General features: G+C 40.5%; 1 protein-coding gene across 1 annotated transcript in view; it reads left to right on the top strand.

The window, feature by feature from the left end:
• Positions 1-16,573, top strand: part of LOC128364959 (hsp70-Hsp90 organising protein-like) — a gene marked incomplete at its 3' end in the record, with an annotated part of 41,863 nt that overhangs the window by 11,653 nt on the left and 13,637 nt on the right. The window contains exons 2-3 of the mRNA XM_053325580.1: positions 15,453-15,535; positions 15,948-16,028. Coding sequence (XP_053181555.1) covers positions 15,453-15,535; positions 15,948-16,028 — 164 coding nt within the window. The remainder of the gene's footprint in view (positions 1-15,452; positions 15,536-15,947; positions 16,029-16,573) is intronic.

Raw genomic sequence — 16,573 nt, forward strand, 5'->3', positions numbered from 1 at the left:
CGTATTAAAACTTTAATTTCTGGAAGGTTTATTGGACAGTTTGTGGATTAGAGTAACAGATTTTTTTTTATTGGTAAATTAGTTTTTAAATAAAGGACGTTAAAGTTTCGACGTAACGATGAAAGTCAGAGGTCAGAGGTTAAATACGCTGCAGGCCCCCCCCCCCCCCCCCCCCCCCCAATACATGACTTGAACTAGCATTAGAGCGATATGGACAAAATCAAATATATGTGAAGTAAGACTGAATGCTGAAAATGTCAAATGGTGTAACCACAAAAGAATGAGAAATATTAACTATTTTATCCACCTACAGTGTATTTAAGTGGACTTATACTAATAATTACTTCATTTTTAAAACATCAAATGAAAAGAAAAAGTTTTTGGAGTATTTCTATATTTCAATTTTAAAGCATTTTATTAATATTGAGCAGAAATATCCTAAAAACTTCTAATTTCTTCTAAATAAGTTTTGTCTAATGATGTAAATGATGTGTTGTGTTGCTAAAAGTAGATTATATATTTATTCCACATTTTAATACACTTTTATTTTCTTGTATATAATCAGATTTTTATTCAAAAATACCGGTTACACCAATTGACACTCACATTTAGATGTGTTCAAATGTTAAAATACTGATTCTGAATGATGAATCAAACATTTATTGTGTCGGCCCGATCATTAAAAAGATGGAGGGAAGAAAGGATGGAAATAAGAAGGGAAGGAAGGAAAGAGAGAAGAAAGGTAGGAAGGACAGACAGAACGAAGGAAGGAAAGAAGGAAGGACAGATGGAAGAAATAGAGGAAGGAAGGAAGGAAGGAAGGAAGGAAAGAACAAACGAACGAAGAAAGGAAAACAGGAAGGTAGGAAGGACAGATGGAAGGAAGGACAGATGGAAGAAACGGAGGAAGGAAGAAAGGGAGGAAGGACAGATGGAAGGAAGAAAGGAACGAAGAAAGGAAAAAGGAAGGCAGGAAGGACAGATGGAAGGAATGGGAAAAAAGGATAAAAGGAAGGTAGGGAGGAAGGACAGATGGAAGGAAGGACAAAAGGAAGGAAGGACAGATGGAAGAAACGGAGGAAGGAAGAAAGGGAGGGACGGACAGAAGGAAGGAAGGACAGATGGAAGGAAGAAAGGAACGAAGAAAGGAAAAAAGGAAGGTAGGAAGGAAGAACAGATGGAAGGAAGGACAGATGGAAGGAAGAAAGGAAAAAAGGAAGGTAGGAAGGACAGATGGAAGGAATGAAAAAAAGGATAAAATGAAGGTAGGGAGGAAGGAAAGAGGGAAGGAAGGACAAAAGGAAGGAAGGACAGATGGAAGAAACGGAAGAAGGAAAAAACGGAGGAAAGACAGAAGGAAGGAAGGAAGGACAGATGGAAGGAAGAAAGGAAAAAAGGAAGGAAGGAAGGACAGATGGAAGGAAGAAAGGAAAAAAGGAAGGTAGGAAGGAAGGACAGATGGAAGGAATGAAAAAAAGGATAAAAGGAAGGTAGGAAGGAAGAACAGAAGGAAGGAAGGACAGAAGGAAGAAAGGAAGGAAGGAAAAGAACACAGAAAGGAAAGTGGGCCGGATCGCACCCCTCTGCGGGCCGGTTCTGGCCCACGGGCCTCATGTTGGACACCCCTGGGTTAAAGGTCTATTTTCCCTGTTGGACGTATTTATTGTAACTATCAGTTTAAACAGTGTGTGAGAAACGGAGCGGCTGTTAAAGAGATAACCTCAGACTGCTGACGGAGCCGGAGGACCTCTCTGACTTCCTGTATGAGTTCACTCTGACCTGCTTCTGTTTGAACACGTAACTTTTATTAGAGATTAATTATCTTTTAAACACTTTGATGGTTTTATTGGTTTAAACCCTCCTGTTGTCCTCAGGTCAAGGAAGAACAGAAGGAGGGAAGAAAAGGAGTAAGGAGGAAAAGAGGAAGGAAGTAAGCAGAGAAGGAAGGAAGGAAGGAAGGGAGGAAAGGAGGAAAGAAGGAAGGAAAGGAGTAAGGACGAAAAGAGGAAGGAATTTAGGAGAGAAGGAAGGAAGGAAGGAAAGGAGTAAGGACGAAAAGAGGAAGGAATTTAGGAGAGAAGGAAGGAAGGAAGGAAGGAAAGGAGTAAGGACGAAAAGAGGAAGGAATTTAGGAGAAGGAAGGAAGGATGGAAAGGAGTAAGGACGAAAAGAGGAAGGAATTTAGGAGAGAAGGAAGGAAGGAAGGAAGGAAAGGAGTAAGGACGAAAAGAGGAAGGAATTTAGGAGAGAAGGAAGGAAGGAAGGAAGGAAGGAAGGAAGGAAGGGAGTAAGGACGAAAAGAGGAAGGAATTTAGGAGAGAAGGAAGGAAGGAAGGAAGGAAGGAAAGGAGTAAGGACGAAAAGAGGAAGGAATTTAGGAGAGAAGGAAGGAAGGAAGGAAAGAAAGGAGTAAGGACGAAAAGAGGAAGGAATTTAGGAGAGAAGGAAGGAAGGAAGGAAGGAAGGAAAGGAGTAAGGACGAAAAGAGGAAGGAATTTAGGAGAGAAGGAAGGAAGGAAAGAAAGGAGTAAGGACGAAAAGAGGAAGGAATTTAGGAGAGAAGGAAGGAAGGAAGAAAAGGAGTGAGGACGAAAAGAGGAAGGAATTTAGGAGAGAAGGAAGGAAGGAAGGAAGGAAAGGAGTAAGGACGAAAAGAGGAAGGAATTTAGGAGAGAAGGAAGGAAGGAAGAAAAGGAGTGAGGACGAAAAGAGGAAGGAAGGAAGGAAGGAAAGAAAGGAGTAAGGAGGGAGGGATGAAGGGAGGTTAGGGAGGAAGGAAGGAAGGAAGGAAGCAAGCAATCAAGGAAGGATGGAAGGAGGAGGGAACAAAGAAAGAGGGGAGGAGGGGAAGAAGGAAGGAAAAATTAAAGAAAGAGGGAAAGAAGGAAGGAAGGAAGGAAGGAAGGAACAGTCAAAAGAGATGGGGTCAATTTGACCCGGGAGCACAACAGGAGGGTTAAATGTCAACAGCCTGTAACCGCTCCTCTCACTCAAACACTTCCTGTATCGCTCCACTAAGGAAACACTACAACACTACTATAATACTAACTAATACTAACAAGTTAACTTTTATTAGACATTAACCCTCCTGTTGTGCTCAGGTCAAGGAAGGAAGGAAGGAAGGAAGGAAGGAAATGAGGAAGGAACGAAGGAAGGGAGAAAAGAGGAAGGAAGGAATTTGGGGGAAAAAGGAAATGAGGAAGGAACGAAGGAAGGGAGGAAAGAAGGAAGAAAGGTAGGAAGGGAGGAAAAAAGGGAGGAAGGGAGGAAAGAGGAAGGAAGGAAGTGGGGAAAGAAGGAAATGAGGAAGGAAGTAAAGGAGGTAAGAAGGAAGGAAGGAAGGGAGGAAAAGAGGGAGGAAGGAAGGGAGGAAGGAAGTAATGTGGGAAGGAAGGAAAGAGGAAAAGAGGAAGGAAGTAAGGAGAGAAGGAAGGAAGTGAGGAACAGTCAAAAGAGATGGGGTCAATTTGACCCGGGAGCACAACAGGAGGGTTAATCAGCTTTTAAACACTTTGATGGTTTTATTGGTTTAAATGTAAACAGCGTAGACGCTCAACCGCTCCTCTTTCGCTTCCTCTAACACTTCCTGTTTCGCTCCACTAAGGAAACACTACATTTATGATACTTACAAGTTAAATCCTGAATATTAAACACTATAAACACTTTCTCTTCTTCTTGTTATTTAATGATCTTTAACCCTTTACACACTGTTCAGGGTTTATAATTTAACCTCTACATTTGATAGAAGATAAAAAAAACACTTATTTTATTTATTTTTATTTTTATTTTACTCCTTTGTGCTCTCTGAAAGCATCCCGTCTGTTTTGACTGTTCCTTCTTTCCTCCCTCCTTCTCTCTTTCTTTCCTTCCTCTCGCTTTCCTCCCTTCCTTCTGTCCTTCTTTCCTTCCTCCATCCCCCTTCCTTCCTTCCTTCCTTTCGTTCCTCTCTCCTTCTTTCCTCTGTCCTTCTTTCATTCCTTCCTCTTTTCCTCCCTCCCTCCCACTCTTCTACCTTCCTTCCTTTCTTTATTTCCTCCCTTCCTTCTCCTTCCCTCCTTCTTTCTTTCCTGTCCCTCTTTCTTTCTTTCCTCCCTTCCTTCTCCTTCCCTCCTTCCTTCTATTCCTCCCTCCCTCCTTTCCTTCCTTCCTTAACTCGAGGACAACAGGAGGGTTAAAGGGTGTGTTAAAGCATTTCTTTCCTGTGTGACACCCCTCCAAAATAAACTACGTCTTATATAACAGGTTTTATGATATATGGCAATACTCATATATCTGTGATCGGCTGGAGTGATATATCGGTCAGGCTGTAGTTAGGAAGGTGTGTGTATGTGTATATGTGTGTGTGTGTGTGTGTGTGTGTGTGTGTGTGTGTGTGTGTGTGTGTGTGTGTGTGTGTGTGTGTGTATGTGTCAATATGGGTGTGTGTGTGTGTTTTACAGAGGGGAGGAAACTGCCAAGGCCGCCCCGTCCGTCCGGCAGCAACCCTGAGAACCAGATATCAGCACAGGTGGTTTTCATATCGAACAGAAACACATGGTTTTGTTAACACTGAACATTTTTTTCCACCTTCGACATTTTTTTTTTTTTTTGCAGTTTTTAAGTATCACAGCAGACTTTTGAATTTTTCTTTTTTACTATAAAGTCAAATGCAACTGAAGAAAACCTCTGCATGTGGAAACCAGTCATGCCCTTTTTTTTTCTTTTTTTCTTTTTTTCTTGTTATCTGTCACAGTCGATGTGAACGTCTCCATGGTATTTAACCCTTTATTGGGCAAATAATTATATTTGGTAACTTCTGTAAATATCCCAAAATATCCTTCCTTCTTTCCTTCCTTCCTTCCTACCTACTTTCTTTCATCCTTCCTTCCTCCCTTCCATCCATCCTTCCATCCTTTCCTTCCTCCCTTCTTTCTTTCTTCCCTTCCTCCCTCCTTCTCTCTTTCCTTCCTCCCTTCTTTCTTTCCTCTGTCCTTCCTTCCTTCCTCCCTCCTACCTTCTTTCTCTCCGTCCGTCCTTCCTACCTTCCTTCCTTCCTTTCTTCCCTCCCTTCCAGCATTCCTCCCTCCTTCCTTCCTCCCTTCCATCATTCCTTCCTTCCTTAAGTATTTCAATGAGTGCCCTATAAAGGGTTAATCATTTGAGTAAATATTGTGAAGTCAAGTCAAATAAAAAAATAAAAAAAAACCCATATAAGCAAAGTCAGTGACTCATGTTGAAACGCTCTTTCATCATCAGAGAGGTGAAGAAAGTGTCTGCTAACAGGATATGCTGAAAGATAAAGAAGTTTGTTTTCCCTCCACAACAATGGAGCACTTCTTTCAGCCGTTTAAGATAACGACTAACACCGGGCCACGTTTCATTTCAGCTCTTCACATCTATTTATTTATGTCGTATTTTGTTCTCGCACACAAAGCAATCAGAGGGAAATGAAGAACATCCGACGTAAGATTCAACAAACTCTTCCACTACCACGACACTGCCTGAACTCGTTGTGGATTTGTTTGTTTCGGGCCCTGATGAATAACACCTGTTCACCAGGAGGAGCGAGACCAGCAGACGTGGTCATTACCCCCCCCCCCCACACACACACACACACACCCCTCCCTCCCCTCCCCTTCTTGAAAATTGCCGTGTAATTCTCTCCGTGTTCTGCTCATTCACAAGAAAGTTCCCACAGAGTACAAACACTGCACAACTTCAGAAGTCACCGGCCCACCCGACCAAACCAGACGCAGAACAAATGTAGGAGTGACTTTAACCCTTTATAGGACACTCATTGAAAGGAAGGGAGGAAGGGAGGGAGGAAGGAAAGGAAGGAAGGACGGAGGAAAGAAGGAAGGAAGGAAGGAAGGAAGGTAGGGGGAGGAAAGAAAGAGAGAAGGAGGGAGGGAGGAAGGGAAGAAAGAAGGAAGGGAGGAAGAAGAAAGGGGGACGGAGGAAGGAAAGAAGGAAGGGAGGAGAGAAGGAGGGAGGGAGGAAGGACAGATGGAAGGAAGGAAAGGAAGGAAGGACGGAGGAAATAAGGAACGAGGGAGGGAGAAAGGAAAAGAGGAAGGGAAGAAAGGAGGCAGGGAGGAAGGAAAGGAAGGAAGGAAGGAAAGATATTTTGGGAAATTTACAGAAGTTACCAAATATAATTATTTGCCCAATAAAGGGTTAAAAAGACCCAAAATAATTAGAAGGTATGAATCCGGCGATGATGTCATCACATTCTAAAAGCAAAGATCTCCATGACGACGCTTATTATGCTCTTCCTTATTTTTTTAGACATACAGTATATAAGGGTCAATGACGTGATGCAACTGAGTGTCAATTGGTGTAACCAGTTTTTTTTTTTCTTCATAAAAATCTGATTTATATACAAGAAAATACATGTGACCTAAAATGTGGAATAAATATATAATTTACTTTTGCAATGCAACACTATATTTTTTTCAACAAATTTACATAATTTGTCACAACTTATTTAGAAAAAATTGATGTTTTTAGGATGTGTTCTGCTCAATATCGACAAAATGCTTTAAAATGTAAATGTAGAAATTCTCCAAAACCTTTTCTTTTCATTTGATGTTTTTAAATGAAGTAATTATCAGTATAAGTCCACTTAAATACACTGTAGGTGATACAATATTTAATATATATCATCCTTTTGTGGTTACACCATTTGACATTTTCAGCAGCATTCAGTCTTACTTTTGGTTAAAAATGGTGCAAATGTCATTTCAAATGATATAAAACCAACAAAAATACTAAATGTACATTTTAACAAACCTGATGCTGCTTTTAAAACTACTTTTTAACATATTTTTGAATTGCTGATCTTGCCAAACCTTATTTGTCACTGACCCATCTGTAAAGTGTCACAGTGTCGGATGTTGATGTTAAAATTAGCCGACATATCAATTAACGATCAAAAACCACCGGCTTCAGACTCTGAACGCTACGTTACCAATGTTTTTTTCTACTATCAGCACAAGGTGATGTCATCTGGTGACGGATTTCCTTATACGGACATCTGCTCCACACACAGTGAGCGAGTTCACTGCTCTGCTTCGCTAACATTACGACGTTTTCCATCGTTTTGGGGCGTAGTCTGTTGTCCAACACCTGTTGGAGGTGTGCTCATCATCTACAGATCTTCATCACATCATCATCATCATCACTGTGGCTGTTATTCCTCCCAGCTTTATTTTTAACTGATCGGCTCGTCATAATAACTCCAAATGTGTCCGTCTGCTTCGACCAGTGAAGAAAAGCAGAAATGATTTATTCATACCTGTTCTTATTTATATCCGTTGCGTCGTACACAATGTTTAAATGTTATGATTCATTATCTGCAGTTGCGTGTTTTTAAATCAAACTTATTTCGTGACTAAAACTCCCGGGAAACGCTCCTCTTTAAAAATGGCGGGAAAACCTTTAAAGTACATTTACTCACTGAACTACCTGATGATTGGTCGTAATCGATTTCATACTCAAGATTTTAGGCAGAATATCGTCTGCAGTCACTCAACTTCCTGTCTGTGATCTTTTACTATTAAATGCTGAAAGAGCCCAACATGTAAAACCAACAGCCTGTAATGTGGCTCTGTCTAAATGTTGGAAGATGTGTTATTCCCTCTCAAACATCCTCCCTCCCTCCCTCCTTCCTTCCTTCCTTCCTTCCCTCACTCGTCATTCCTCGTGCAACCGTCACTCTATCAGCAGTTTAATTTCATAAAGTAACACTCATAAAACTCTTCAGCGTGCCTAATAAAAGCCCTTTGTACTCGTTCCCCCCGGCGAGTGGCGAGGCTGTGTGGTTACGACAAAAATAACAACCACAGGCCGCCGCGGCTTTGCCAAATACGACCACGACGATCATTCACTTAATTCTTTGGCTTCGGCACATGCCTTTGAAGGTTGATGTCAGAGTCACGACAGCTACTGTTCTCATTCACTAAGTTATAACCCATGTTGGCACAAAAGCTGCAAGATGGAAGAAGTAACACAGAATTTACTGTACTTATTTTTATTTATATTTGGATTTTAGTCACATTTAATCTGAATCATGAACATCTGACTCTAGAGGAGACTTACTGTCAACGTGGTGCTCATCTGGTCTTCGTGATGTCTGTTTAATATTCGACTTAGTCACATGAGAGCCTGATTTTTTTATATGCAGATTGTGAGTATCACCTCAATACGTGTTAAGTTGTGCATCTACAGTCAAGCCCGAAATTATTCATACCCCTTTTGGACATGCCACTTTTTGTTCAAATGTAAATAAAAGCTGACTGAAATATTTTTTTTACCACAATGATGCCTTTTGTACATCGTCTTTTTATCTTCTTGGAGACGCCTGTGTCACTTCCGGTCAAAAAACAACTTGCTGGTTGAATAAAAGTAACTTTAAGTAGGTTTATTCAGGCCAGGGGTATGAATAATTTCGGGCTTGACTGTATAGCACCTTTAGGATGATCAGCAGACAAACTTAACCCTCCTGGAACAACAGGCATTAACCCAAAAATTGACCCCTTACATACTGTTCAGGGGCAGATTTGTCCCTTTTGAGAGCTGTAAAAAAAAAAAACCCTGTACATGTTTCTTGTTTCTTTTAGCTACACTTTCCCTCATGTGACACACAGACATCTTTTTGTAGAGTTTTTGTGCAGCTGATTCGCATTTTTCTACATGCAGAAGTACAAAATTGAAAACACACCATTAAAACATGTTGTTGTATTCTTCATAGTCTATAAGATGTTCTCCTTGGACGATAAAATAATGATTTTAAATGTCTTTTTTTTCTTCCATAGATAGGCAAGGCAAGGCAAGGCAGTTTTATTTATATAGTGCATTTCATACACAATGGCAACTCAATGTGCTTTACATAAAACAGAAAAACATATAATTTGAGAAACATTAAAACATACAATTAACCCCCCACACTAATAAAAGAGAGGGATAAAATACTAGAATAGAGCATTAAATATAAGATTGCAGCATAAAATAATAAATTAGCTTTAAAATCATTAAAAGGACACAGAGTGCAAATGAAAGATTAAAATGTAAAGTGCTTTAAAAGAGCTCAATCATAAGCAGCACAGGAGAAGAGAAGTGATTTTAACCTTGATTTAAAAATGTTCACAGTTCTGCTGGTAGTTTGTTCCAGTTGTGTAAAAGCTGCTTCATCATGTTTAGTTTGAACTCTGGGCTCGACTATCTGACCTGAGTAAGTAGATCTCAGAGCTCTACTGGGTTTAAACACAGTTTTCTCTCTGACAGCATTGATTAATGACTGATGGAGGAATTTATAAATGTGAATTGGTGCAGAGACTAATTATAGGTCAGGATATGAACAGTATGTAAGGGGTTTAATTATTATTATTATTTCCCAAAAATAAGTGTAAAATCTGGGCTAATAAGTTAATAAGAATGAAGTCGGCTAAAAAAGGTCTAACACAGAATTGGTTGATAATTTCTCCAGTTGTGTAAAAGCTCTACTGGGTTTATGACAGCATTTATTATTGACTGATGGAGGAATTTATAAATGTGAATTGGTGTAGAGACTAATTATAGGTCAGAATATGAACAGTACTTAAAGGGTTAAATGACCAAAAATAACTGTAAAATCTGGGCTTATAATAAATTGGAATGACGTTGGCTTAAAAGATTGAAAATTGGTTGATCATTTCTACTTTCTACTTTATAAACAGTCAGAGCAGAGAAATAGAGAAAGAAGTAAAAGCAGAGGACAGGAGGGTTGAGTAGCGTTGGATGAGCGGTGACGACCACCATGACTGAAACAAGCTGAGAGAAAAAAACCCAATGAATGAGAGATCCCATATTGGAAAGCCATAATGTTTTAATGATAATTACAGTCCAGAAACACAGAAACACAGCAGTGAGCGTTCAAGCACCACAGAAGACGGAGCGTTTACACAGATGCTCATCTCAGCAGCCGCAGTTATTACTTTCCTACTTTTCTCCCAGCAGCGAGTCCAAAAAAAACGCAAACCTGCCGGCAGCTGGAATTAAAATATTTTGGGTCCTTTTTGGCTCGCGGAGTCTCTGTCAGCGTGTCACACATAATTCAAAAGGTTTGCACAAACACCAGGATCAAATAGTTAAGGTAATTATGTGGCTGCATGCCGGGGATGACTCGGCTGGCAGAGGCATCTTTGGCCTCAAGGCTGAACATTTTCCACCTCGTGAGAACAGCGAGTTTCATAGTTTTGTGCAGCCTGGCTGATAAGATAAGAGTTTTCATGAAGTGCAGTCCAACCCCCCCCCCCCCCCCCCCCGCACCCCGCGTCTAAACTCCTGACCTGAGAAAACCAGGTTCTCTGATTCCTGATGGATTCACTTTTTTACAGACGCACACGTTTGTTTCCAGACTGTCCCGACCTCGCCAGAAGCTTTAACGGGGCAACGATCCAGTTTCACTTCATTGACTTAAAAAATGTCATTCTTACTGAGGAATCGCTCCTTTGTTCTCCGGGCTGCACATTCCTGATTAGTTAGAGGCTAAAACAAAACATCCAGTCTCTGCGTCGGCACAAATGTAACTTTTATATTCTCAACCGATGCCAGATTTAGTTTTCCTTTGATAGCACTTCTATTAACCCTTACATACCATTTTGACATCTGTAAAAACTCCCCAAATGTCTTTTATTCTGAAATTTGACGACTTTTCTTAAAGTGGCCCAAAATGACCAAATTAAAAAAAGTTGCTACAGATTTAAGTCCATTGAGGCTGTTCTCGGTCAAATTATCTCTGTATCTATTGCCATGTGTTTTAGTGAAATGAATAGTTAATAGTTTTAATAAGATAGTAGTTATGAGGATTTCTTTTTATGATGTAGCAGTGAAGACTGATGGCTCTAATGGTTATACAATAAACTCCACAGCTCCATAAAGCTCTGCTCATTTTACCTTTACATAGAAAATAACATTTAACCACCAAATAGAGACATAAAAATGACTAATAAGAGACTTAAATTGACTAAATAAACCTAAAAAAATACCAAAAAAAGATGCAAAAGTGACTAAAACCAACCAACAGTTAGTCTGAGTGACAGCTGCCATCTAGTTACCATGGCAACTTAGAGATGGAGTGATTAAAGAGACTCAAAACTACCAAAAAGGACATTTAAATCATTATTGCTATGTTATATTTTCATGTCTGAGGTAAAATAGGACATGATATTGTGTGATAGGAGATGTTTAGTGATGTAAAAGCTAAAAAAAACACTCTCTCTGCTCTCTGAGACATGAATCAAGGTTTAATCACATTTATTGGATCAGTCAGATTATTGACTATTGATGCTTTCTAAACAAATCTGTGGTTCAAAATTTGGTTTAGACACTTTTAATGAGGGGAACAAACTGTGAAGGTGCAGAATATGAACAGTAGGCTATGTAAAGGGTTAATAAGTGCTCATTTGTCAGCAGCAGGAAGACTTCTCATTGAGAGTTCGTGTCGTTTAAATCACTTTAAGGAGTTTACATACTAGCGTGTGTCAGAGAAAACCACCATGCACGCCTCAGTTTATTCCACTCTGGTGCGTGTTTGACTCACGCGCACTTTACGAGCTTTTTAAAGTAAACTGTCAGGATTACTCAGCCTTGTTGTTTAAATAAAGGTTTGTATCAGACCTTTGATGGAGAAGCCTCGTGCGTTACTCTAAAGGTTATACAGACAATGAGCATGAATTGGTTAAGCTTTTTGGCTTTATTCTTGTTCAGTGGTGTCTAAGTAAATAGATAGAGACACTTTTAATGCTACACTCAGTTTTTAATTAATAAAATCAGACTAATTGGAGCTCTCTAGATTAAGAATAAAGATTGCACGCTGAAGTCAACGCTTCATTTTCTCCGGTCTCTGAGATCCTCACACCGGCTGTTGCTCTGCTCTCTGTCGCTTCTTGTCATTTAACGACCAGCTGAAATGAAAAACTGCTGCTGCCTGTTTTTGTGTCTCTCGTTGCTGCTGCTGCTGCTGCTGTGAGCGCGCGCGGTAAAGTGATCCGCCTCAGCAGAGAGAGAGAGAAAAGGGAGCACGCGCGCTCCTCAGCCGCGTTAAAACTTTACTACCAAGCAGCCAAACGATGATAACAGAGTCACACTTAACCCAAGGCTGGTTTAATTGGGCTAGTTAAATGTTGTCATATCTTAATAAATAAATGTCATGTCAGCGAGTTGAATCAGCTGAGAGGGAAACATGAGAGTTGTGGGATATTTCCAAAGCTCTCGCTGGTACCTGAGTCACTATTTCTGTCCGGAGGCCTTCAGATATTTCCGGCACGGTGTCCTCTTCATGTGATATGAGAAGAAGGGAGGAGGATTCCCTTCTTTCCACCACATACGCTCATTTGGAGCCACGTTAACGCACCACAGAAACATTTCTCAGTTTACATCACCGGCGTGCAGCACGTGATGTGTTGGATCACTGAACAATCAGACGTGTCGACACTTCAGAGTTGAACTTATAACTTGATATTTGTGTTATTAAGTCATCACTGGCAACACATGAGACTGATATTGACTGACATTTTAATTAAAAAAGTCTGTCATGTCATTGCAGCCAAAACAGTTTTTAAAACAAATAATTCAAGGTATACTTTTATTTTCCTTTTACATAAAAAGAATGGGATAAAATATGTTTAAAAGGCAGAGAGAGCAAAGTATAAATGAACAAACAGTTTGTAATGATACCAAACTATTTCCTGGATATTAAACAATATAATTTATTTTGTTTTATGATTATTTTGCTGTTAACCTTTACATATTGTTCATATTCTGACTCATATTTCCTAAATTCCCCGTCAGTCATCAATAAATGTTTGATTAATCTTATCAAAAATAAAAAAAAAGAACAGTGTGTGAGTGTTAAAGGACACTTTGACTTCCCTCTCACAACCAGGAAGGATTAGATTGGAGGGTTAAACTATGAGTACGTGACATTTAAATCAAATTCATTTTATTTGCGTCACATCTTGTTGCGAAGTGATGGCAGATAAAAAGATACAAAAGATAAAAAGACTTAAACACAGCATGTTGAACAAATACAACCACGTCATGCGGTGTAATTCACGTACATGTTATGGTCCCCGTTTCCTTTAAGGAAGTTCCGGGTAGAATGTAGGAAGTGGGAACTTTACAGGAACGTCGTCTCAGCCGTTGTGTTTCCATTGCAGAGTTGGACCCTGATAGGACCCACCGGACTCTGGAGATGATGATGGTGTAACAGATAGTGTTGTAGGAATCGAGATCGGACTTGCTCTCAAGACCATTTTTTGAGGTTCTTGGTCTTGTCTCAGAATCGAGGGCATTTTTCCTCGGTCTTGTCTCGGTCTCGGACTGGGCGGCCTCGTGTTTTTTAACGAGACCGGTCAAGACCACCACTGATAGGCTTTTTGTCCATGCCTTACTGATAAGAGTGAAAAAGGACCCTCTCATAAACAGCTAATAACTTTTTCAAGAAGTGAAACATAACAAGTTTGCCAAGATTTGCTAAAAAGAAAACTCCCATTTTGATATTTTGTTATGATTTTCTTTTGATATATATGGTCTTGGTCTCAGCTCTGGTCTTGGTAATGTCTTGGTCTCGGTTGGTGCAGTCTTGACTACAACACTAGTAACAGACAGCAACAGTTTTGACCGTGACGTCACCGTGGCAACGCACCAAAAGCATAACAACTAAACAAAGAAAACAACAACAACAGGAAGTAGGTCAACATACGTCTTCTTGTCCATCTCCATCTCCATCTTCTACTACTACTCTTCTTCTGCTGGGTTTTTAAAAATGCAGCTTACATCCCGCTTTGAGTTTACCCAATCAGCACTGGGACTCGTTTAGCCCTCGTAAAAAGTTCTGGGAGTCTGTCCTTCAGGGTCGGTTCCTGCTCTGGAGACACACACCAACGGTCACACCCCCGTAAAATTACCACAAAGTTCCTGCAGTGGAAACGGCCCTCATAAATTACAACTTTAGAGTCTCCTTTATAATTATAATATGTATGAAGTAAGATGATGTAACTACAACCTCCAAACTGTGAACTCAAACACAATTAAATAGATGCTGTTGCTGATTTTTGACACTTATTATAATAGATTTCTGTTTAAACTTAATAAAGGGTGAACCAGAAGTTTGATGGAAGTGTTTACTGTCCTCGTAAATTATCGGACGGCGTGTTTCCCTCCTTCAAACTGACAGTTTTAGTGCTGATTAGCTGGATAATTGATGCCACATTACTCATCTTTCTCTCTCTCTCTAGAAAAAAACACAATCAGGTCTTTGGATGAGATTTGCTGATAGTGATTATTTGGCAGTAGGAGAAATAAATTCCTTTAAAATATCACTTTCATAGATATTATCTGTCTGAATCTGAGTGCTGTGTGTGCTGGGTTCACTGTGCAGTCATTATTTTAGTTATTTGAGAAAGAGTTTGATACAGTTTGAACAGACAACAACCACCTGGCTGAAACATCTGTGCCAGCTTCCAATTAAACTGACAGTAAAACCACTAAAGTAAATAAAATCCCTCACTCACTCACCGTCTCTCCCTCTCTGAGCTCGGTTCATCCAATCACGAGCTGCCACAGGATCATTTGTGCTGTGTTTGTTTTGCATAGGAAATGTGTCAGTGCACAAACACACACACACACACACACACACACACACACACACACACACACACACACACACACACACACACATTCAGACCAGATAAATGTATGACATATACCATCTGTCTTTCCATATCACACACTGGGACTCATCTCTTAAAGACCGTGTAAAGTGAATTCAGACATTTTCTTCTAAAAACATTAAATAGGTCATAAATGTATTGCTAAAAAAGGTGTAAAAAGCATTTCAACCATTTAGATTTGAATTGTGGAGCTAGGCTTCACAAACTGTGTTTCAAGATTTCTGTGTTCAGGATTTAGTGATTAGCATAAACCCGCCCCTGCTGCTGTAGAGGTATAAATACATTCAGCACACACTACTACTACTACAGTCTACAGTTAGCCAGTTAGCTGAGTTAGCCGCCAAGCTAGCAGCCAAGGTAGTAGCCGAGCTAGCCGTTAAACTAGCAGCTGAGTTAGCCGCCGAGCTAGCAGCTGAGTTAGCAGCAGAAAGCTCTCAGACCTAGCGTCCATGTTTCTGGTAGAGGTGGTGACTTTGATTGACAGGTGACACTTGGTAGGGGGCGGGGTTTCAGCGAACTCGACGGCCACGCCCACAGCGTTTAGGAGCAGAGAAAGAGGCTGATTTTTACACAACTTTGAAGCCTAATTTCATATATTTTGGCGATTTTTTTTTTTTAATCATTGAAATTTGTCAGGGTGGTTAACAACACACTTTTCTGTGGTATGTCAAACTCAGAACACATATTTATTCTTGCTTTACACCGACTTTAAAGTAAAGTGTAATAACAATAAATGTGCATGTTTTGGTGTCTCTGTAGATGGAGCGGGAGAGGAGGATATGGACATTCAGAACGGAGACCCTGAACCTTCAGACAGGAGAAAAGACCAAGATTTATCACAGGTAAATCACAGATATATATAAACTGGAGAAGTTTGCATTAACTCTACTCCTTATTATTGTAAGTGTGTGTGTGTGAAAATAAGCAAAGTAAACTCATGGGATGCAGTGTTTTCTTTCTTCAGTTACACATACTCAGGTAGATTTATGATTTATGACATCTAGCAAAGACAAAGTGCTTAAAATATCACGAATGACCTCGAGATGCAAAGTCTTCAGCTTCATTAGTGAAAATGTTCAAGTCAGAGTGAAGAAGAAGAAGAAGAAGAAGAAGAAGAAGAAGCAGTGACTCCGAGCTCTACTGAAATAAATATGCATTCTGTTAGTTACCTGTGTGTGTGTGTGTGTGTGTGTGTGTGTGTGTGTGTGTGTGTGTGTGTGTGTGTGTGTGTGTGTGTGTGTGTGTGTGGAGCAGGCCATGCTGAGTGGTGAGGATGGTTTGGATGACGAGAAGAAGACGAAACGGAGAGCAGAGAGGAGGAGAGCCAAAAGGAAAGTGAGTAAAAAAAAAACTCGACTAACATGAGTCCTTCCTTCCCCCTCACTCCTTCTTTCCTTCCCTCCCTCCTTCTTTCCTTCCCACCTTCCTTCCTCCCTCCTTTCCTTCCTTCTTTCTTTCCTTCCTTCCTTCCTTCCCTCCTTCTTTCCTTTCCTCCCTCCCTCCTTGTCTCTTTCTTTCTTCCCCATTACCTTCCTTCCTCCCTTCTTTCCTTTCCTCCCTCCCTTCCTTCCTCCCTTCTTCCTTCCCTCCCTTCCTTCCGTCCTCCTTTCCTTCCTTCTTCCTTCCTTCCCTCCCTTCCTTCCGTCCTCCTTTCCTTCCTTCTTCCTTCCTTCCCCCTTTCTTTCCTTCCTCCCTCCTTTCCTTCCTTCTTTCTTTCCTTTCCTCCCTCCCTCCTTGTCTCTTTCTTTCTTCCCCATTACCTTCCTTCCTCCCTTCTTTCCTTTCCTCCCTCCCTCCCTTCCTCCCTTCTTCCTTCCCTCCCTTCCTTCCGTCCTCCTTTCCTTCCTTCTTCGTTCCTTCCCCCTTTCTTTCCTCCCTCC

This window comes from Scomber japonicus, chromosome 2 (genome assembly GCF_027409825.1).
Source record: "Scomber japonicus isolate fScoJap1 chromosome 2, fScoJap1.pri, whole genome shotgun sequence".
Classification (NCBI taxonomy): Eukaryota; Metazoa; Chordata; class Actinopteri; order Scombriformes; family Scombridae; genus Scomber; species Scomber japonicus.